Here is a 24,957-nt window from a genome sequence, read left to right as displayed (position 1 = left end):
TTACTATTCATTCAGATATTTTTGTAAATGATACCTAAACATAAATAATATTTGTATCAGAAAAATCTATTATTAAAATTGTTGGTTTTTTGGTCTATCCACACAATTGTCCATTATATCTTAATATTTTATTCAACTATATTATAACTTATTTTCACCATTCTTTATCTCTCTTCACCTTTTTAGTTTTCTACCTTAATCTCTCTATACTCCATTTACTCTTTAAAAAAAATGGTATTTATGATCCACAAAATTTTAATAAAAAATAATATAAGGGAAAAAATTATTATTGATCTAAATATTTTTGTATACAAAAATTTACTATTCATTCAGATATTTTTGTAAATGATACCTAAACATAAATAATATTTGTATCAGAAAAATCTATTATTGATCTAAATATTTTTATATAAGAAAAATATTATTTATAATTAAAAAAAATTTATTCAAAAATGGTATACAGGAAAAAATCTATTATTGATCTAAATATTTTTTATCCGAAAATTTACTATACACTCAAATATTTTTATAAATGATATCTAAACAAAAATAATATTTGTATACGGAAAAAATTTATTATTGATCTAAATATTTTTATATACGGAAAATGATATTTATGATCCAAAAAATTTTATTCAAAAATGGTATACGGGAAAAAAATCTATTATTGATCTAAATATTTTTATATACGAAAATTTACTATTTATATAGATATTTTTGTAAACATTACCTAAACATAAATAATATTTGTATACGGGAAAAATCTATAATTGATCTAAATATTTTTCTATATGAAAAATGGTGTTTATGATCCCAAAAAGTTTAATTAAAAAATGATATGCGGGAAAGAATTTATTATTGATCTAAATATTTTTATATACGAACATTTAATATTGATCCAGATATATTTATAAACGATACCTAAACATAAATAATATTGTATACGGGAAAAAATCTATAATTGACCTAAATATTTTTCTATATGAAAAATAGTATTTATGATCCAAAAAAATTTAATTCAAAAATGGTATACGGGAAAAAATCTATTAATGATCTAAATATTTTTATATACAAAAATTTACTATTGATCCAGATATATTTATAAACGATACCTAAATATAAATAATATTGTATACGGGAAAAAATCTATAATTGACCTAAATATTTTTCTATATGAAAAATAGTATTTATGATCCAAAAAAATTTAATTCAAAAATGGTATACGGGAAAAAATCTATTAATGATCTAAATATTTTTATATACAAAAATTTACTATTGATCCAGATATATTTATAAACGATACCTAAACATAAATAATATTGTATACGGGAAAAAATCTATAATTGACCTAAATATTTTTCTATATGAAAAATAGTATTTATGATCCAAAAAAATTTAATTAAAAAATGGTATACGGGAAAAAATCTATTAATGATCTAAATATTTTTATATACAAAAAATTTACTATTGATTCGGATATTTTAGTAAACGATACCTAAACATAAATAATATTTGTCTACGGGATTTTTTTTTTATTAATCTAAATATTTTTCTATATGAAAAATGGTACTTATGATCCAAAAAATTTAATTAAAAAATGGTATACGGGAAAAAGTCTATTATTGATTTAAATATTTTTATATAAAAAAATTTACTATTGATTCAGATATTTTTGTAAATGATATTGAACATAAATAATATTTAAATACGGGAAAAATTTATTATTGATATAAATATTTTTATATACGAAAAATGGAATTTATGATCCAAAAAAAATTTATTCAAAAATGATATACGGGAAAAAATCTATTATTGATCTAAATATTTTTTTATACATAAATTTACTATTCATTCAAATATTTTTATAAATGATACCTAAACAAAAATAATATTTGTATATGGAAAAAATTATTATTGATCTAAATATTTTTATATACAAAAAATGGTATTTAGATCCATAAAAAATTTATTCAAAAATGGTATATGAGAAAAAATCTATTATTGATCTAAATATTTTTATATACAAAAATTTACAATTTATCCAAATATTTTTGTAAATAATACCTAAACATAAATAATATTTGAATACGGGAAAAAATATATTCTTGTCTACATGTTTATATATAAGAAAGATGATATTTATGATTCAAACATTTATGATCCAAGAATGATATAAGAGGAAAAAAATTATTATTGATCTAAATATTTTGATATACGAAAAATTTATTATTGATCTAAATATTTTTTCATTTTAAATATTCTATTTAAAATAAATATATTATGTAAATAAATGCGCGTATCACCCGTGCGTATGCACGGGTTTGTTACTAGTTCGACTATAAATAAAGGCTCTTGTATTCAACTTTTCAGTAACCACACTTCCTCTTTGCTCTATCCATCGCAAATGGCTTTTTTTAAGCTTCTACTTTCATCTCTTTTGCTATCTTTTCTCATTCTCCATCTTGTTCATGCTCAACAGGTAATAATTAAATATACATTATTGTTCATCATATTCAAGTGTTGTTACTTTATTATAATTCATAAAACATGGTTTTGTAGGAACCGCTGGGACACTCCCAAACTCAGGTTTCGCTTCAGCAGCAGATAGGTAAAAATAATTAATACAAACAAATAATCACTTTTATTTTAAGCACTTTTATTTGGATGATGTGTTTGATATGAATTTTACAGACTGCAATGGAGCATGTGCTGCGAGATGCCGTTTAGCATCTCGGCAGCGTCTCTGCCATCGGGCATGTGGAACTTGCTGCAGGCGCTGCAACTGCGTGCCACCGGGAACTTCCGGTGGCCAAGAAGTGTGTCCATGCTATGCCAAACAAACCACCCACGGAGGCAGACGCAAGTGCCCTTGAATATGATGAATTAATCACTTCCATAACCAACTTATGCAATGCAACTTATCTATGTGTGTCTATGGAGCAAAGACTTTTGCTTTGTGGAAAATAAATTCTCTTTTCTATTCATGTTGTATTTTATGATAATTTGTGGTGTGTGTTTATGAATGTAATTTGTAATAATTGTTGTGATCATATTATTAGTGTGATATATTGTTATTGTGCTTTATCTATTACATCGGTTATGACTTAATGAGTGTTATCTATCAGTCTATTGTTGTTGTAATTGTATGCTACATAAAAATTTCAATAAACCTTGATTTTATTTGGAAACAAGACCAGGGTTTTAAAAAAACTGTCGGTAACTGTAAAAACAGTCGCGACAGAACAATATCGGTAGATGCTGATACTGTTATATGTTAAAATATAAATTGTGGTTAATTTATACTGCGACGATCGCAATTAATACCGCGACATACTGATTGAAATTGGAAATGTTTGAACGCGATAGTACCACCAACACTCATCACTTCATATTATGTATGCAATAATAATTAGCATTAGATCATTAAAAGATAGTAATAAAACAATAAAATAAGTGGAGATTTTACTATAATATTATTTTATTGGAACGATTGGAGGTAGTAGTAGATTTGGTGTTTAACAACGTATTCATTCTACGGATTCAACCTAAAGAGGTTAGAAGTTTAGTTCAATGTTTGGTTTTGGACATTCAAATAGTGGATAAGGATATCCAACCAAATTGTCATATGGATTTGGTTATAAAATTAGTTACATTTAGTATGAACTATCATTTACATGCACCATAGACTATCATTAAGAGTCATTTTGTAATTAAAGAGAAATTCAAGATTTAAGTGTGACATGTTATCTATTATAGATTTATTTTGGGACCTATACATAGGTTCTTTTTGAAGTTTCTTATAGATTATAAGTTTACTTGAAGGATATTTTCATAATGTCATATTTATAAGTAATGTGACACATATTTAAATTGACTATCAAACTAATATATCAATGAGATTAAATTATATTTTGATAATTATTGAAAAAGTATTTGTATATAATGTTGTGTGTCTAATGGGACAATACAGTTTTCATATGAGTGATATATATTAGGTAATTACAATTGATTGTAATTGATACACCTTAATTATAATTGGTTGTAATTGATCATATATATGAGTCGAGTTATAAATGTAATCTATTCGAGAACTCCTAAGAAGAAGAGTTATATCCTCTACATTGGATAGTGTTGGGTGCACAAAAGCAAGCCTAATCAACCAACCGCCTCCTATGAAAACTGGTCGGTGCCACTCTCTAGAGCCCTTGCAGCAGCAGCTCTATCACGCCGTCGACAAGCAATCGTACCATTTGTGTCTCTGGTCTTCACTAAAAATAAAAAATTTAACCTAATTGATTTTTCAAAAAATCCAGATATTATGAACTTTCCACATGTTTGAAAAAATCCGGTATAATGCAAAGTATTTTTTGGATTTTTTGAAATGACTGGTTGAACGTATGCATTTTTATTAGATTTTTTGAAAAATCCGAAACATTTATGCATTTTAACCGTATATTTCAAAAAATTCAAAAAAATATATGCATTATTACTAAAAAATTCAAAAATTCGGTTAAACGTATGAATTTTTACCATATTTTTTTAAACATGCGATAAAAATTCATGAAAAATCCAAAAAAAATCTTTAAAATGCGGTAAAAAATAAACTTATTTGTCATCAATAGCAAATATCCGATAGTGTCTATGAAATGTCCATAAAATTGAAGAGTTTTTTAAAAAAAATTGAATTATTCCAATACTTTTATGAAATGAATTATATTATTATACATGGCTGGTAAAAATATAAGGGGTGTAGGATACCAAATCAAAATTTGGGGTGGCAAAATAAAATCTCATTTTTAACGAATAAAGGAGCAATGGTATGACTTATTACCCCATGTTTTCTTCACTAACGACATCCTCCTCCCCAGATGATTTCTGCCTTTATCTTCAAACTAGATGTGACAAACTTTCATCACATATCTTTGTTTATTTGTAGTTTAAAGTACAACAGTAGTGAGAATGAAATGAGGAAAGAATGAATCAAAGATAAAAGTTGGAACTTTGCAATTTTATTTGAACAAATAAAATTAGAGTGATAATTTCAGTAGAAATCGTGCTTCATAGCTATATTACGACTGATGAAGTAGGACTACAAAATCGAGTCTGGGTCTTTTGATTTTCTTTATGTAGATCTTTTGTTTAGTTGAATACAAAATAATATATCAAAAACACAAAAAGAAAATCAATTGTATAAAATAAAAATGGATTTAAAATTTACAGTCGGCCACAGATCTAACAGTAGAAGCATTAATAAGTTATGTATTCTCGATCTGTGATTCGTTCAGTGTGTTAATTGAATGCTTGCTCATGTTTGATTCGGTGTTTGCGTAAATTTTTTCTATCTTTTAGGTTGAATTTTAGATTAGATTGGTGGTTGAGATCTATGTTGATTTAGTTATTTTTTTTATTCTAGGTTTTTCTAAGTGCTTTAGTGAGTGTGATTTGTGAACTTATGTGGTTCTATTTTTCTTTTTGTATTACTATTCGTTTGGTATGAATGGGTGAAGTTCAGTATATTTGAATTTCTAGCACTTACAACACATGATGGTAACATAGTTGTGTCAACAATACATAATGTCAAGACAGATCTTTCAACATCCGGAAACATATCAGGCATAGCAGATTGAAATTGATACTAAATTAAAATTGCAGAATGATAAATAACACAGAGAATTGTTAATCTAGTTCGCTGCAATATCACCTACTCTAGGGGTTACCAAGTTAAAAAGAAAATTCACTATGACAGTATTAATTCAAAGCCTAAACACTCCCAGTTTACAACTTCTTCGATCTAGTAAGTGGGAACATAGTGCACACCATCTTCTTTGTACATAACCTCGTGGCAGTGACCGCCCCTTCACCAATAGAAATTTTCCTTTCCAACTTTTATAATTAGAAGTATATGGCGAGGACATAGATCGGCCATGCATGGCATTAATTAGCACCTAACCACCTTTATAACTACCACATGATTCGTACAAATAAAAGAATATGCCAATAGTAGGCGTGATATCTAGATGCCAATGTAATACTTTGAAAGCACATGCATACACTCAACTGGTACCGTGAAGTTGGAAGGGGGCGACATTTAACACCTTCAGCAGTTCGAACTAGAAGGTGGTGAACGGAATTCCTATGCAAAAATCTTTAATAAAATTGGGATAAAAATAAAAGTACTCCTCGGGGAAACCAGGTGGGCAACATATACAAACTTTCTCGCCTGATATACAAGGCTCCAAGACGACATCATCCTTGTTACCAGTAACTTATAAATCCAATCTTTCTTGAAAATAGCACCAGGAATCATTAAGCCATTCTGAATCATAGCACAATACCTCATCGCTAAAAGATTCGGTAGGAAGCTCCATTATAACCTCGATGGAACCTGAGGAAGAAGACACTAAATCAGTGTCACTATTCAGATAATCATTATTAAAATATGTGTCGTATAATTCCCTCGCCACAAAATCCCAATCCATTTTACCAGTTGAACATTTAGACAGTTATGCACATTGTTTCCACAACTCGTACATCTCATCCGTATTGGAAGGGGGACCAGCGCCTCATTATCGTCACACTCACAGATTATAACAATGGAAAAGCAGATAAATAAAAAATTAAAGACAAAAACAAAGAAAAATGTTCATAGTACTTGAAGTGGAAAGAGGATCTGGTGTCAGCTGTTGACATTTAACTAAAGAATAAAACAGAAGAGAGGCAAGTTTTCTTTTGGAAAAAGACAGAGATAGATATTTGGCAACCCATTGTGAGGGTTATATATATATATATATAAGTCACAGCAAACCAGCAACTTCCTTGGTAGGCTAGTAATCATGACCCTAGGTAAGTAGAACAATTTCCCGTAAATTGTAATCATTACACAAATGATTGAGCTTCTCTATCACTGAAGCCAAAAGGATGTAGCATCAACACGACACGACGGTTGGTATCCCAGGTTTTGGAGATCAAATACGTGGCAACCTTAAGCTTTTCACCCCCTTTTGGGCCTCACGCTCGGGGGGTTGTGTACATCCCGTATTTCGACGATCAATGTGTAGTAATCGTAAGAGTTTCGCTTCCTTCAGCCTCACACTTGGGGGGTTGTGTACATCCCTGATTTCAAAGATAATTATGTGGCAATCTTAAGCGCTTCGCACCTAGGACATCACGCTTGGGGGAATGTGTACACGTCGGGATAATCTCCTAGGTTTTGTGCGAGATAACACATATATTCCAGATAAAACACATTCACTCTTCCCCGGCTTATGGCGAGAAGGAAGCCATATTTTGACATGTCTGAAAGAGCATTTAAAGACACAACGTCGTGTGATCCCGAAATACGCGACAAGCGGACACCGGCTTTAAAAACCATTAACGAATATTAAATTTATTGAGGACCATCCTCCAAGAAGTCAAACTATATAAATTAACGATCAGTCAAAGAAAATGACAAGCAATATCCAAAGTATACACACAAGTTACCCACTGTGACTATTTTGTGGCCCTGTCTGACCAGCTTCCAAAGGGTTACTAAACAAGTGTTTTTTTTTGCAGGAACAAGTACCAATTTTACCATTATAAGGCAGAATGATAGCGGTGAAGAATTTTTTTATCCCTACTCGTATTGTAAGCAGGTGAAGAATGCAAAGTGAGTGTGTAAGACTCAATTAGGAAATAAGGAAGTCCCACTTTATTTTGCCCTTCATGAAACAAATGTTGGATAAATTAACAGGTCAATCATTATATTACTTTCAAGATGGTTATTCAAGCTATAACTATATTATGCTATACCCAAAGGATCAAGAAAAGCCAACAATTTATGTGTCTAATGTTTCTGTTATCAAAATACGTCATTTGGTTTATAGAATGCACCAACTACATTCCAAATTTGTGTGCTTTCTATTTTTTTTATATGATGGATAACTCAATCAAGGTATTTCTATATGATTTTTATGTATTTGGCACAATTTATGATTCTTGCCTTGAAAACTTCAATGTAGTTTTAAAAATATTAATGAAGATTAATTCACTATTAAATTAGGAGAAATGTTATTTCAAGGTTATTTGACAGATTATAAATTTACTATTAAAATTTCACCAATAGGCATTAAGGTAGATAAAGAAAAAATTGAAGTGATAGAAAAGTTACAACCTACTACAAATGTTAAAGGAACACAAATATTTTTAGGTCATAATAATTTTTATCGACAAGACTCCTCTAAATATTCCATACTATTGAGAAACTTTTTCATGAAATAAAATTGAGTTTGAGTTAGGCTATAGTAGATTGGAGGTGAATGTGGATTCGCTTGAAGTTTGACAAGCCTTAATTGGAGATTTGGTGTGGAATAGCGTTGGTAGAAACTTGATTCTAAGCATTAAGAACTTGCTAGATTTGTTTGAGCAGGTGGATGTTAAGCATGTTTATAGTGAAGCCAACAGATGTGCTGATGAGCTCGCTAAAATGGGCAAGAAAGCCCGAGCAGATTTAAGTATCTTTGAATTTATTCCTGAGTCTGTTCTTAAATTCTTCGAGGAGGATGCCATAGGGTTTTCACCTGCTAAGGGGGTGTTTGTGTAGTTCTTTTTTTTCTTGGGCTTAGGCCCTCCCTTCTACCCAAAAAAAATTGAGTTTGAGTTTAATTATGAATGATTTAAATCTTTCAAGGTTTTACAAAGAAAAGTGATGATTGCGCCCAAACTCATAACACCCAAATAGGATTCACCTTTTAAGTTTATGTGTGATGCTAGTGATTATGCGGTTGAAATATTTTTATCCAATAATTTTAAATTTTTTCCTTGCTATTTACTATGATAGTAAGGTTTGAAATAAAACCTAGGTCAAATGTGCAGTAACTAATGACCAATAGAATTGTTGTTGAACGATCTCCAACAAGTCCTTATGGAGGTTTTTTTCTTCCCATCCTCTAGCAAAGAGTTGACTTTGTTGAACACCAATGGACGGAGGAGGGATTTCAAATGTGCAGTAACTAATTACCAATAGAATTGTTGTTGAACGATCTCCAACAAGTCCTTATGGAGGTTTTTTTCTTCCCATCCTCTAGCAAAGAGTTGGCTTTGTTGAACACCAATGGACGGAGGAGGGACCTCTTGACTCCACGACTGATTTAGATCAACATTTAACAAGGAAGATCATGTGATAGTGCCATAAACTTTGTGGAGCTATGGATTATTGGTGAGGATGCTTAGTGCATGTCGTCTTGGGAGGGTATGAACCTTGGAGATAAATAATAGAAAATTTTAAACATGATTTTCGCATAAGGTGTTATTGATCCTAATCAGACTTAAGATCAACGATTTGAGAGTTGGTTAGGTGGAAATTAACTATAACAGTTGGTTGATACTACATAGAGAGAAGCGTATCTTCAAATACAACAACAATAAAATAAGTTTGTGTCGCGAGTGTCAGATTGTGGAACAGAAATATAGTGTACCTAAACCAAAGCAATAAATTAGACCTTATATAAATAAAAATAGGAATTTTAAACTCAAATTTGTAATTAGATAATTGTCTCTTAGGACAATTGCAAATAGATAATAATGTGACCTTAATCATGATATATATAGTTCGTTTGAGCTTATTAATTTAGAAATGATCTAATCTTAAAATTTGAATTGAATTTGACCAGAAATACAATTGAGGTTAATATTAGTATTTAGTATGATTGATGGTTAATTTTTTTTCAAAGGAACAACTTATAAATTTAATATTTTTCTATAATTCATTCTTTATATTATTCAAAATAATACAAAACAAATTTTTTTTAAGATGCAAAACAAGTGTTCTCTAACAATAATTTAAATTTTTTTTATATAAATTATTTTATTATTTTTTATAACAAATCTAGTTATATAAAAATATCATACATTAAATAATAATACTCAAAATACATTTATCAAACTTAAAGTATTTTGATATTATTTGAAGTATTGAAACTATATTTTAATAAATTGAATTGGATTTGAAAAGTGACAACGAGGAGTGAAGAAAGAAGAGATGTGACAGTCACGCAGAAAACATGACTCTGGGCGCGGAGACTAAGCTCATCAGAAATAGTGACTTTGAATTTTTTTGTAACCAACCAAGCAATTCAATTCATCGTGTAGTAACAAGAATTAACCGCATGAAACTGTATCCCTCTACACGTGACCTTGCGCGTGCTTCTCACACTCTCACAATGCATGAAAACGGTGTTTTGTTAGTACTAGTAGTAACTACACAATGAAAAAGGACACATAAAAAGAATGCAGAGTGAGATCTGAGTTCAGAAACTACAAGACACAAATTAGCAACAGTTTTTCACATACATATACTGCATTCTGCAGAATGGTACGAGGACGGAGAGAAAAGTATCACGTGCCATCTATATGCATGCTTATCTCCATTTTGCAATATTAATGCATTTCGTGAGCTTTTTTACAATTGCGGAACTTTTTCTCAATGTAACCCATTCCTGAAATCAATATCCCAAAATGTTACAGGCTGAAAATTAATTTCCCAAATGCCACACTTCTTTTCCATATTGCCATTTCATTTTATTAATTAAAATGATTTTGTTTAATTTATTTATAATTTATAAATTCAATAAATATTTTAAGTGAATTAAAATATATTTTAATTATTTTTAAATAATAAAAAATAAAATAAAAAATTTTAAACTTTAATATAAATAATAAATAAAAAATTATATTAATACATGGAAATTCCTGAAAATTATATTAATACATGCATTAATATAATTTTGTTATTTATTATCTATATTAAAGTTTAAAAATTTTATTTTATTTTTTTATTATTTAAAAATAATTAAAATATATAAATAAAAAAATTCAATACTAAAAATATCATATGACACATTGTCATTAGATATTAATATGTTGATACAAGTACACTTTTTTTTATTGTACAATAAAGCAACTTTTGATAAACCACATACATAATATAGCTAATTCAGTTGAATAAATAAATTAATCACATTTTAGGGGGCGGTGAAAGGTGGTAATACAATTTCATAATTAGGTATTTGCATTTGTTTATGAAAATTATAATGTGCGTGGAAAAAAAATAGAACTAGTTAATATGTGTGGGGTGGCTAAACATAAAGAGAACACATAAAAAGAGTGTGTGTGGTCATTTCGCATTGCATTCAATTCAAAGTGCTCACGAGTTAGCTAAACCAATCATGTTAATTTTTCTTTAACTTTTCTTCTTTCTCTCGGATTGATCCACTTTGTAAGCATTTTTAGAAACGAGAAGAATAACATATTTGCCTTTTAAATATCACAACATATGTGCCTTTTAAATATCAATTTTTTAAAAAAATATTTGCAATATTTTAAATAGATCAAAATTAAAAAAAAATTCAAAAGATTGAGAGATTTAAAATTCGACCTAAAAATACTTCTAAAAAAATAGTATAGAACAACTCGAAAAGGTAAATAAAAAAATCACATATAAATCTTAAGCAAGCACATACAGTATGTAAGTAAAATTTATTAAACATACTTGCCTACACAAAATCAAATTGCAAAATAAAAAATAACATGTGAGCTGAGCGTTCAAACTAAATGTTTAAGACTATAATGTTATAAGTTATGTTTTCACTATGTTTTAATTTTTTTTTTTAAATATGTGAGGTGTTGTTATAATAGTTTTTGTTAATGTATTAAAATAATACAAATAAATTTAAATGTGTCTTTAATTTGCCATTTGGTATTTAAATTGGTCCTTAAAATATATGTTTTTCTAGCTAAATTAATTGATAAAATTATTAATAAAAGAGTGTTTAATTTTTTTGAAGTTTAAATTATTATAATGACAACACATCATATTTAAAAATAAAAATACTTTTTTAATAATCTTTTTGAATTCCTTCATTAGTCAAGAAATATTTAAAATTCTTTTTTAATCAAAATATCTTTTAGAATTTTTTATTGTTAGAATTTGAAAAACATATATGATGCCTTTAATATTTAATATTCTAGAGTTCTCCTAACTAAAATCATAAATGTGGTGAACAAAATTCCAATATTAAATGAAAAAAATATTTAATTTAATGTTTGACAAGTTTTAAATAAGATTATCTTTTGTTTTGTTGAAGAGTTAAATATGTTTGTGATCCTTCTGAATATTTTAAATTTCGTTTTTAATTCTTCAAAATATTTTTTTAAAGAATGGTTCTCTAAAAATTTTTAATCCACTTTTGGTCTCTAATACTAAAATTGTCGCTAATTTAACCGCTAAGTAATAAATCATCGCTAAAGTCGTCACTAATTATGCCGTTAAGTTGTAAAAATCGTCGCTAAATTGCAGAAGAGACCAAAAGTATGGAAGGAATTTTTTTAGGAGAATCATTCTTTAAAAAAAAATATTGGAGGGATTACATATGAAATTTGAGCTATTTAGTAGAACCAGAAACATATTTAACCCTATTTTTGAATAGTCTAAAGATTCATTAAAACCAACATAATTTATCAAAAAATGCTTCACTAATTGACACATGTGGACCTTCACTTTCGAATATTGCATAGGAGCACAACCTCATCAGTTATCTTTACTGTTGATCACATTCAACTACTACTTACACTCCACGCAGACAAATTAAGAACAAATATAATCGTTCCTTCTATAAGAACGTGACCTTGAGTCACACTTAGATATTCTTTTACACACGATTGCAAAGTTTTCCCTTATTTAAACACTGACTTGAATGTTAAACTCTTAACCTCTTGGAAATACCATTTTGTTTGTGCAAGTATCAATTTTTTATTGGAAAATCATAATTATCGTACCAAAACTTCTATGTGATGATCAATTTCTAAAGTTACATGTCTCTAATATATTGATGGAGAGAACCCCAATACAGTTCTGTTGCTTGTCTCTTAATCTTTTGTTTCGTTATTATTGTTTATTGAGTCTCCACTTCAATTGTACATATTTGAATTAAGGTTTGAATATACTCGTTTTGGCATGCATGATTACAATGTTTGCATTTGAGTGTTATCATTATGTTTTGAGTCAATTGGTTGAGTTAATGGAACAAGAACCATATTTGATGTTGGTTCAGGTTATGTGGGGAGTGAAATCTCAAATTATTTTAAAAACTTGAAAAATTAAGATTTCATGTGTGTGACTACAGTCACTCACAAACCGTAACTCGAATCAAATCAAATATAGGAAAGAAAGAAAGATTTTTGTATCTATGACTCAAATCACGACTTTCACTTGATTTGAATCATGCAACACAGTGACTCTAATCATAAGTTGCACATGATTTGAATCACACAATTCGTGTTATCCTATGTCCAGTTTGATTCGAATCACCACTTACACATGGCTCGAATCACTCAGTTTCTCACATTTTCATGTTTGGCACTGTTAATTTGATTCGAATCACAATTTTTACATGACTTGAATCACAGTTATAACTTGACTCTAATTATTGGAAAACAGGTCACTTCTTTTATGTTAATTTATTCCACTTTACTTGTTCACTTGACTCAAATCAACAAATGTTCTTGACTCGATTCTAACAACCATTTTCACTTGTCTTTATGCTTAATCTCCTACACATATAAATCTTTTGTCATCTCATATTGTTAATAATTACATATGTAACTACGTAACAAAAACTTCCATTTTTGAAAAGTCAAACCTCTTGCAAATAAAGTTCTTTCATCTTCAACCTCATGTTTTGGATTCAAATCTTGATTGAGGAGATTGTAATTGTTCAAGAAGACTTGTATTAGATCTAAAGTTTCTTTGAAGGATATGTAAAGGTTTTAATGAGGCTTGTAATATTGTGGTAGTTGTGACTAGTGGTCATAAAATTCAAGTGAAAAGAATGAGGTTATTCTCTCCAAGCTGACCTTAGTAGTGTTGTGTGGAATCCTACAGACAAGGTATGATTTTTTCTCAATCTTCATACATTTCATCGCTAAAGAAATCGGTGACATCACGGAGATTGCCATACACAAAGACTTGGAGTAGATTGGTGAAGCTAAAAGATACAAGAAGCGATAATTGAGTAAAGATTTCACAAAAAGTTAAACGTTAATATTGTATACAAGTAAAGATTCATATAGGAGATTTATTTTCTCATCATTATTGTGGATTCTGTGATTGTATGAACTTGTGTAATAATTTTCAAAGCATATTGGAAGAACGACTTTTAATGGGAAACCATGAGAGAGTGGAGTAGACTCATGCGAGGAATATAGAGCCCAACCACTATACATCCTTATGTACCCCCCCCCCTCTCTCTCTCTCTCACTTTTATTTTAATTTTTGTAGGTTATTACATGTTTAGGTAATTATTTTTTAGTGTAACTTATCGTTAATTCTTGTTGGTAGCAATTAATTACATATGTGTAGGTTTTGTTGGAATCGGAACCTATTAGTGTTTCAGTGCTGATTAAAATCTGCATATTGTGGTGTTAGAATCCCATAACAATTGAATTTTGAAAAGAAGAATTCTTGTGAAACTTTTCAATTTATCAATTCAATATAAATGGTAACTTTTGTTATTGTCTTTGAACAATTTAAAACAAATTGTGAATTGTAGTATAATTGCATTTGTGATTCCTTCCAAGATAAGCATAATGTCTCTATTTCTGTATTTTCGCAAATTGCTTTTCACAACGCAGACTCTGAATTTCATTTTTAAAAACTTGAGAAACAATTTTTAAAATCAAACAATTTTTTAAGGTTCTATTCACCCCCTCAAAATTGTTTCTCTACTCCATATTCTCACCCAACAATTGGCCTCAGAGCTGGTCTTTTGATCAGGTCTAAGCGACTCAAAAGTTTTGGAATATGGGTGGTGACGATCCGAAGGGAGCGTATAATAGAGAACCAATTTTTAAAGGTGAAAATTATTCTCATTGGAAACATGTGTGTGCATTTACTATCAGTTGACAAAAATATATGGGTAGCAGTTACCGACGAGCCTTTCATCCCTAGAAGCAAAGTCGATAACTTTATTAAGCACCCAAAGGATTGGATAAACAATGAAAGCAAAAAGACTTTATATGATTTGAAATCAAAGAAAGTATTCTAATCTAATTCACATCATAAGAGCGTACAACCCATGTGGAATGTTCTTTAAACCATTTACGAGATAAGTGAAGACGTCAAGGATTCTAAGATCAACATGTTAACAGACGAGTTTGAACCTTTTCGTATGGAACCCAGAGAATATGTGGAATCCATGCAAACTAGTTTCCTTTACTTAATCAACAAACTAAACAACTTAGGAAAGGCTGATTCTGACAAAGATTATGCTAACAAAATATTAAGCTCAATATGCAGGGAATGGAAACCGAAGGTTACAACCATAAAAGAATCTCCCGATCTTAATACATTGGACATGACAAAGTTGTTGGGAAACTTATTGAACATGATAATGAATTGAAACGACTCATGGATAGCAAAGTGAAGTTAATAAAGAAAGAGAAAGGTAAAGAAGATAAACGGGACCTTTCTTTGAAAGCTTTGTCATCTAAGGTGAATAAATCAAAAGAAGAAAGTGATAATTCTAACGAAGAATCTCCCAAGGAAGAGGAGATGGGGTTATTCATTAGCCACTATAATCGGTACTTAAAAAGAAAAAGCTTAATCATTCCGACAAAGCTTTGATAAATTTCAAAAAGTCTCTTCTGCCTAAAAGAGAACATAAGAAAAAGGATGAAGGCATCACATGTTATGAGTGAGGAAAATCGAGACATTATAGAGCAACTTGTCCAAGTATCATTAAGCATCATAAAAAGAAGAATAAGAAATTCTACAAGACGAAGGGAAAAAATGCCAAAGGTTGTAGAGCCTATATCGCATGAGAAGAAGAGGATGAGACCTCCTCCTCAGATTCCTTCTAAAGTTCGGATGATGAATGTGATATCCTATGTTTAATGGCATGAAATAAAAATAAAGACTCACATGTATACTCTTCTAATCTTAATGAAATGTATGTGGATTCATTAAACTCTTTTAAGAAAATTTATCTCTAAAAGAAAATTATTTGAAACTTTAAAAGGAGATTAATGATTTTAATAGCGCTTAGGATTCCTTCAAGGTAACACATACATTTCTAGTTGATGAGCGTTTTAATGTTTCTAACACTTAGTTGAAAAGGTAGAAAAAGTAGAGTGTGTTACTAGTCTAACTTTAAAATTTGAAATTGAAAACCTCAAAGGACAATTAACACATGTTATTTCACTATCTACTACTAATTCCACTTCTTCAAGTGAAAGAATGATTGTTTTCAATAAAAATCCCCATGTTGCTAGAAGAAATAGAAAGAGTATTTCATCTAAAGTTGTATTGTCATTATTGTGGTCATAAATGTCACATTAGGCCTTTTTTCCATGTTAGGAATGATAAAGTTCATGATGGTACCATGGCTTAGATACCTAAGTGTTCTTAACTAATCCCAAGGACCCAACTAAAATTGGGTACCTAGTTTTATATTTTGTCCAAGAGTGTTTGAGAATATTACTAGATTCTCAAGACAAGTGAAGGAAGATGTATCCAATCATTTTTTTATTCTATTAGTATTCCTTTTGTTGTATTAGAGTTGTTATTTTTTAACTTTACTTGTGCAAGAAGTTTAGTCTTAAATCATCGTAATTGGTATGTTTGTTCCTTTCTTCTCTATCTTGCGTAGTTGCACTTAATTTACCTTAATTGCTTTCATTGCATCATAACCATACAATTATTTTTCATTTGCATAAAAAATATTTTTTATCTGCATCAAAATATTGTTTTAATTGCATTGATTTTTTTATAATCCACATTGCATTAAACATTTTTCGCACTAAATTTCTTTTTTTGCATAAGAAGTTGCATATTAATTTGAGTTTATTTTTACATTGATGATATTATATTTGGTGCCACTAATGAATCTCTTTGCAAGATGATTGCTAGTATCATGCAGTGAATTTGAAATGTCTCTCATGAAAGAGCTCACATATTTTTTAGGATTGCAAATCAAGAAAGCTGAAGAAGAAACCTTCATAAGCCAAACAAAATATTGCTTGAAGCTTATCAAGAAGTTCGATATGCACAATTCGAAGAGCATTTCAACACCCATAACTTCAAATGTATTGATTAACAAAGACGAGAATGAAATGGAAATCAACATCGCCAACAATATAGAGATATTATAGGATCCTTACTCTATTTAACAGCGAGAATGCTAGATATTATTTTTAGAGTGTGTGTATATGTGCCAGATATTAGGCATCACCTAGGGTATCCCACTATGAGATCGTAAAAAAATATATGTGAGAAATCTAATTGAATATAAATAAAGTCTATTATTCTATTAAAAAAATGAAAAACAAGTAAATAAAAAAATAGACGGGCAAACCTGCGACAACCCGCACCTTGGCGGGACGGACTAGATTTTTATGCCCGTTTCAATTTGACGGACTTGTTCGCCCCACTCTCTTTTTGACAGACATATGGTGGAATGGGGCGGACAGTCCGTTCTACCACCCCTAAAAAGAAATATATTTACTAACATAAACATCCTAATTATAAATTATAGTAATAGTTTTTTTTTCCGAGTAGAAAGGACACACCAAAAATAACAAAACAAAAAACTAAATATCTATGCAAGAAGAAAGTAATGTAGCATATGATGGCAAATTCCACATTATATTTTGTTTTAGTCATGTCCAATAGACCATACAATGAAGTTGATTCCAACTCACCAAAAATGAAAAATCATGAATCAATATCCAAATAAGCTAGACAATCATAAAGGAGTCAAAAAGTTTTACTAATAAAAGGTTATATGCATTAAAGAAGCAACACAAAATTCAACATTTGAAAATCAATTTATTAATTTTTATGAATAAATAAATATGCATAAGTTTAGTTTAAAAAAACTTAAAAAATGAACTAAGTTTAATAGCTTACCATTAAAGTGATAATTTAGTACAAAATTAATTAGGTTTTAGAATTCTCACGGACAAGACAAATGAGAAGGTGCTTCCTTTATCTTTTTCTTTCCGTTACCTTTCTTTTCACGTGAGTCAGTGTATGTATCATGTATGTATGTGTGTTTCTCTCTCTTCTTTCTCTCTCTCTCTTAAAACTCTGAGTTTGTTTGTTACTACTACTGCTTTATTATTTCATTCACAACAACAGAACCTGATTCTCTGAAAAACGCAACCCACGAATCACTTTTCTCCTTTTCTTCTTCTTTCTTTTCACTTTCCTCTCTTTTCTCCTTCCAACATAAACACCACAGTGTCTCTCATTCGAATGGACGAGAACGAGAACGAGAACAAGCTTATTCTGAAATGGACAAAACCTCAATGAAACGTGCAACAACTCGAACCACAAACCGACACATTCGCAAAAAACAACAACAACAACAACAATCTGGTAAATAATATAACTCCATTGTCGCTTTCCGATTATTCCTTCTTCTTCTTATCTCGTTTTCACTAACAGTAACAGGTTTCAAAAAATCGAAGAAGGAAAAGTTAAGAACCTTGAGCTCAATGGGTTGCAATCTCGATCATCATTCTCATAAATCAATTTCCAATAACAAAAAGGTTTATTTTAATCTCTACTTAATTTCTACTCATTTATTTTTTTGAATTTATTTTTCTTTCGAAAATAATTATTGTTATTGATTTTTTAGGTTTTCAATGAATGCAATGGCGTTGATCATGCCTCTGTTCCGCGTAAGATACGTTCAGGTTTTTCTTTTCTTTTCTCTTCACCCATTTTTTTATTATTTTTTTGGGTTAAGAAAAAAAGTGTGAATTTTCTTTATTATTAATATATATTTTTTTATAATTTTTCATTATTTTTAATTAATTTTAATGATTTTTAATTAATTAATGTAACAGCCATGAAGAAGCGGGGTCGTGAATCGATTTTAACTGATTCTGAAAAGCTGAAATATGGAATAGAATCTGCTCAAAAAGATAGCATAAAGAAATCCAAAGTGAGTATTGTTAAACCTCTTTATGAATTATGATTCTGAACTTTAACTTTTTTTTTTTAATTTTGTTTGTAATTTTAATTTTCTAGAAACAAGTTGAACTTGGGCCCATTACAAAAGATGAACAAGAGGTTGCTGAGACTCTGTATGCCTTGGCTGGAATGTTTCCTACCAATGATGAGAGTGAACTAGACCGCGAATCGAAGAAATTATCGGTTTCGCAGGACCAAGATGAGAGTGCTAATGTTATTTATCAAGGTTACATCACTTTCAAGAGTTATTAATGCTAATTATATTAATGATTATCAATTTTATGATTAGTTTTTTTTGTTAATGAATTTTGACTTCAGAAGCTACTGAGGATGTTAATCTTATTGCTGAAAGTTCAGCTAAGGGAGCAGTGAAAAATAGTCCTTTGAGCGAAGCCGTTGGTGTTGAACAGATTGGTTTACACAGAAGTGAAGATTTCTCGGTGGCAACTCACAGCACGACTCCAAAAGTAAATCTGCAGGGAGTGACTATGATGGTTAAGAGGAGTGAAAATGATGTTAAAGCGGAATTGCATGACTCTGAGTTGTGTCTTGGAATGGGGTGGGTAGTTTTTCAGTTGCATTGTGAAATCTATAACATTTTCAAATCGTTTTTCTTATCAATTATTGTGGTTTCCCATTGTATTGTAGATTAAATGCATCCACACAATCGCAAATTTCACAAATTGGGGGAAAAGTAGACGTGGAGTATGAGACGGTAGTTATTTCAGCTTTTATAGTTTGCATATAAAATTCTTGTCTTACAAGCTAATGGTAGTACTGTTGGTGTTTTATCAACTTGTGTTTCAGGCTGGTGGCATTGATTGTAAGCAAGAGCAACATATAATCAAGTACCAGAGAGAAAATGGTATGCAAGGAGACAATTTTCTCGTTGGTTGTTACTAGCAGTGATTTTTCTTATTTTGATTATGAATGGACATATCTTTGGTTGTTTTATCAGATGGTCTAACATTATGGACAGGCTCGACGGCAAGGGCATCTACTGCGATTAATGCTTCTTATTTGCAGTAAATTTTTTTATTCAAATACATTTTGACCTTTTTTTATGTAGCCTAATTTCCTTCGCCCCCTCGATTTTACTTATCCAAATTTGATGGATTTTTGTTCTTAAGGTCTTCTGCTGCCGCTAAAGCTCCACATTGGTTGAATGCTGCTATTAGCAACTCCAAACATGATTTCATGGAAAGAAGTTCTTCTGGTGGAAAGGTAAGAAACTCAAAACTCATGCTTAGTGAGTGCTGTTTTGCATGATTTATATATACCTATTGGTTGTTTTGAACAATTAAAGATGATGCAGATTTCCAAAACTTCCGTTCGTAAGAAGTCATGGAAGAGTTGTGCAGCTCATGTTCACATCAGTCAACTCATCCGGAGTTTAGAACTACCAAAACCGCAGGTTGCCAAAGAACCTGAGCTTTACGAGTGTGATCAAATCAGAGTACAACACCAAGGGTCAAAGTGTGGAGTTCTAACCGATGCACAAAACTCAAATACGACGAGAAATGGAAATGCTTTTGCTGCCAGAACAGTTCAATCTGCTAGTTTGAAGAATTTCCCTGAAAATAAAAATGGTGTTCTTCAGCAGCAGTGCCATTTTCTTGACATATCTCTGTCTCAGCCATCTCCAACACCTTCAAAACATGCTCCTCAATCGCAAGTAAGCTTATGAATACTTTTGGTAACGATGTCTCTCCTTGTCTCCTCGTCATTATGTTCTGATGGTTATATTTTTTATATTCTGCAGAGTTTCAACTTCTTGTCCTTGTCGGCTGGATGTAACGGCTTGAAGGTTGATGATTGTTTAATTAAAGGTGGAAGTAGGTTGGGACCATTCTCAAAATCACAAGCCCCTTATTTTCGGTCTATACAACAGCAGCATGGTGGACTCATGGCAATACCTACAACTTCAAATCAGTATACATCCACTTCTTACCTTGATCAGCTTCCTACTGCAGGACCACAGGTTTTAATCGTTCTAACCATATACTCCTACGATGTTGTATTAGTGAGCTACAATTTATAGTGATTTGTATTATTGTTCAAACATGAATGAGGCAGGTAAAGTTTATTGTTTATGATAAACCTACCCCACAACACCAAAAAAGAGGGACAATTTGCAGTTCATATAACTGTTGTGTAGGCTTGTAGCACCTAATATCTTATTGTGATGATAATGAGTTTTGTAACTTTGTTTGCTCATGCTTTAATTGAATGCAGGTTCGGTTGCAGCAACCTCATTATTATGGTACACCATTATGTGGAACTCAATATAGTTCGACAAATTCATATAAACAGCAGTACCAAAACATTTGGGCGGCGCAACTAGTAACACAAGGTGGGTCTAGCGGCGTAAATAACAATATCATGAGAGTCCAATATCCTAACTGGCAAAGTGGAAGACATGAAACTGGTGTAGTCAATCCGGGTGTCCAAGTCATGGTTCCTTACCATTCTCTTGCATCGCTAGAGTCACTTGGTTCAAAGATAACTTCAATCTCTGATCAACAACAGTCCTTTACACCTGCTTCATCAATTTCATTATCCAGGACAAATGGGCTAGAAGAAATTAGAGGCAGATTCCATGGTAGCGGTGCCTCATCGTTGCAGTTGCTGTGTGATGAACGCATATGAAACTGAACACTTAGTTCACTTTCTGTTTGAAAAGCCATGTTATTCATCTCGAGACGTGAGCCATGTACATGGCACAAAAGTCGTGAAGTCTATATATTACAGGAGATTCTTGCTGAGTATGCAAAGAGAGAAAAATAAATGCTTCTATATCTTCCTAAGTTAATCTTTTTGAACTTGTATGCTTTGATTTGTAGATGCCCGGTTATTGGTTATTGGTTATTGTTTACTTGTGGAATGTCATGTATAAATTAACAAATCCATAGGAACAACTCAATTACCAGACCTAAAAAAAGAACAAGACATGTTGCCAAAGAGCCCAAACTATATTACTGTTATTGTTTATAGAAACACACATGCTGATTGGCTAATATTAGAATTAGTGCACTTTCAACTTACTAGTTTGTTTGGTTTAGTTGAGTATTGTTAAATTGATTAAAATAATAATCTAAATTTAATTGAACTGATATATGTTTCAAAAAATATCTCCTAAAGTTATTTTTCCTCTAAGAACTACTAGTAGTTGATACAAGGAGAATAATTGGAAAACAAAGTTGATTGAATGGCATTTTTAAATACATTTGTAACATGAAATGGATCCTCTGATTAGACACTATGAAATACACGAACACCTCTAAGAATAGGCGTGTCAGGTGTCACATATGTGTCGGTGTCGGACACTTGTATGACACTCGTATATGACACGTGTTAAAAAAGTCAAGCGGTGTTGTTATCCTAAAATTTTGAAATTATTGTTGAGTGTGCATGTGTCATGTCGTGTTTCGGTGTGTCATGTCGTGGTTTGGTATTTATGAGTTTTGTTATCCTAAAATTTTGAAATTATTGTTGAGTGTGCATGTGTCATGTCGTGTTTCGGTGTGTCATGTCGTGGTTTGGTATTTATGAGTTTAAATACGCCACAAATTTCAATTTCTCCATGCCACTTTATGCTGAACAAATTTAATTATATAAAGATTTAATAAGCTAGAGTTAAGGTTTCCTTTGAAAATTGTGAGTAATTAAGAATAAAGGCAGAATAGATTAGATTGCTTGGTAATTTAGCAAGATGAGTGATGTATGAATATTCAACCTTGTTAACAAAGGAATATAAAAAGAATTGCATATTATATATTGAGCTAGCTTCTCCCTTTCAAAATGCTTGTCTAAGACAACAAGTCCTCTATATGTTGGGTGAAGAGTCTTGTTCAATTTCTGTTAAATATAAACAAACCTTGGACCATTTACCCACCGCTTAAAAAAAAAAAAACATAACAGAATTGTTGCAAGTGAAGTGGACGCCAAGAAAAGAAGGTTCCAATCTTGATACCATATATTATGCCAATTGTCTCCTTTCTCTCTTTCTAGTACTTACTTACTTCTACTTATAACCAACCTAACTTAACTATCTCATTCTCCATCATTAATAAACATGAATAAGAAGCTTTCAAGAAACACAGAGATTGACACAAGAGCACCGTTTAGGTCTGTCAAAGAGGCTGTCTCGTTATTCGGAGATAAAGTTTTGGCCGGAGAGCTCTACGCAAATGTAACCAAACTCAAACATCAGGTTGGTTGGTTCCATACCTCTATAGAACACTGTCATCTCTGAACAAACGTGCGTCTGGTGTCTGATATGTATCAGTGCCAGACAGTGACACACGTGATTACTTTCAGTTTATTTATTTTTTCAAGTTATTATCAGTGTTTCGTTAGTATTTGTGTCATTGTTTCAAAGTTTTATGCATCATTTACTTTTATGAACCAAATCACTCCTTTTTACCGTTCAATATTTTATAATCTATAGATACATGTTGGAGCAAATGAAAATGAGGCTGATCAATCTTCGAGGATTGAAACCGTTGCAGCCGAGCTAGAAGAGACGCGAGAGAATCTAGAGAAAGCAAAAGAAGAAAGCATGTTAATGGCGCATTGTATGTCATCTCTCCAAGAAGAACTCGAACGCACGAAGCAAGAGCTCGAACATTTGAAGCAACGAGAAACCGAAAAACATCAAGTGGAACCATCAGAAACCGAGGACGTGAAGTTCGTGGAGAATTTGAACACGTTTGAAGTGAAAAGTTCAAGATTCGACGACGAATTAATGATGGAGTTTCAAAAGAAACGGTACGTGACATTCGCAAATCCACCGTCTGTTTCTCATGTTATGTTGCCACAAAGTCAGGGTGTTGAAAAATTGGAAAGGCACCCTTCTCTTAGGAAGAAGAAGAAGAAGTCATTGATTCCACTCATTGGAGGCATTTTTTCTAGGAAAAAAGGAACAAGCCAAGAAGTTGCATGATGAGTGATGAGTATAATGTTAGCATGCATTATATATTATACCAGAATAATTGCCGGTTGGGTTTTGTTTTCGAGTTTCTTTTCTTTTTCGAACAAAGTTTTTATTTTATTTTCATGTCTTATGTGTATGTATCTAGTAGTGATCAATAATATTCTGTAAAATTTAGCTTAAACTGAGTAAGATGGTGACTAGTAGAGTAGAGGAATATGAAGATGTTTCATGTAACAACAGTTTAAATTTTACTGGTGTATTCTACCTTGTGTACAAACTATCTCAAGTGAATGAAAATAATGATGAATGCAATTCAGTTTTCTTTCTTCTCATATTATCTTTCATGATGTCGTTTCCATTTAATCCTGCCATTGATGAAAAATAATATGTTGAGTGTGGGACAAACTTGCAAAGGGGTAACCAAATGAAGAAAAATAGAATGCAAGTGTTTAATGCCAAAGAAAAAATAGTGATCCAAACTCAATTGGCCAAGAGCAGAACCTTTAAATTGAATTAAATGTTGTTTTGGGATGTTTGCAAGGCTAAAGCGAAAGGCCCAAATGCACTACCAAGAGGTAAAACGTGTAGAGCAGGTGATCTTTCGTTTATCTGAGAACAAATAATTTTGTCCTTCAGACACGTCTATCACCGTCTGATTAGATTCAACGGCTACTCACACAAAGTGTCTCACCTCACACGAACGGTTACTTTTAACTGCTCTTACTATATAAAAAGAAGAGTGTGTGTCATTTTAGGTATTCAAATACATTTTTCAGATTCAAATTACTTCTCATTCTCTCACTAGCTTTTGTGTTGCAGTGCTAACCTTGTAGGTCATTCCTCTTTCCAACGCACCAACACTTCATTTCATCGTTCATCCAACATTCTAGTTCCATCACGGAATAATGACGCCGTCTGTAAAAACGACATCCGATTTCAACGAATTTCCACATTCAAATTTGTTTTCATCTAGAGATTTAGATCTTCTTTCCTAAAAGGTCCATACCTC

General features: G+C 31.0%; 3 protein-coding genes across 5 annotated transcripts; all 3 read left to right on the top strand.

The window, feature by feature from the left end:
* Window positions 1-2,339: 2,339 nt before the first annotated feature.
* On the top strand, window positions 2,340-3,108 carry LOC131654891 (gibberellin-regulated protein 1-like). Its single transcript, XM_058924815.1, has 3 exons — window positions 2,340-2,479; window positions 2,560-2,608; window positions 2,692-3,108. Exons 1-3 carry the CDS (start codon window positions 2,405-2,407, stop codon window positions 2,871-2,873), a joined length of 306 nt encoding a protein of 101 aa, XP_058780798.1. The 5' UTR covers window positions 2,340-2,404; the 3' UTR covers window positions 2,874-3,108.
* A 14,946-nt stretch (window positions 3,109-18,054) lies between these two features.
* Window positions 18,055-22,052, top strand: LOC131654890 (uncharacterized). Of its 3 annotated transcripts, none has more exons than XM_058924813.1 (13): window positions 18,055-18,412; window positions 18,488-18,585; window positions 18,675-18,732; window positions 18,886-18,983; window positions 19,070-19,238; window positions 19,331-19,571; window positions 19,661-19,727; window positions 19,820-19,877; window positions 19,971-20,037; window positions 20,143-20,236; window positions 20,328-20,687; window positions 20,775-20,993; window positions 21,248-22,052. In XM_058924813.1, the coding sequence occupies exons 1-13, from the start codon at window positions 18,328-18,330 to the stop codon at window positions 21,659-21,661; spliced, it is 2,028 nt and encodes a 675-aa protein (XP_058780796.1). In that variant the 5' UTR covers window positions 18,055-18,327; the 3' UTR covers window positions 21,662-22,052. The 3 variants fall into 3 exon arrangements, with proteins under 3 accessions (XP_058780796.1, XP_058780797.1, XP_058780795.1); XM_058924814.1 differs by having other exon boundaries at window positions 18,482-18,585; window positions 18,675-18,717; XM_058924812.1 differs by having other exon boundaries at window positions 18,482-18,585.
* Window positions 22,053-23,039: 987 nt separating this feature from the next.
* LOC131654889 (WEB family protein At1g75720-like) lies at window positions 23,040-24,264 on the top strand. The gene is made up of 2 exons (XM_058924811.1): window positions 23,040-23,225; window positions 23,463-24,264. The coding sequence occupies exons 1-2, from the start codon at window positions 23,088-23,090 to the stop codon at window positions 23,955-23,957; spliced, it is 633 nt and encodes a 210-aa protein (XP_058780794.1). The 5' UTR covers window positions 23,040-23,087; the 3' UTR covers window positions 23,958-24,264.
* The last annotated feature ends 693 nt before the right edge of the window (window positions 24,265-24,957 follow it).

Source organism: Vicia villosa, linkage group LG3 (genome assembly GCF_029867415.1).
Source record: "Vicia villosa cultivar HV-30 ecotype Madison, WI linkage group LG3, Vvil1.0, whole genome shotgun sequence".
NCBI lineage: Eukaryota > Viridiplantae > Streptophyta > Magnoliopsida > Fabales > Fabaceae > Vicia > Vicia villosa.
This window is presented reverse-complemented; position numbering and strand designations above follow the sequence as displayed.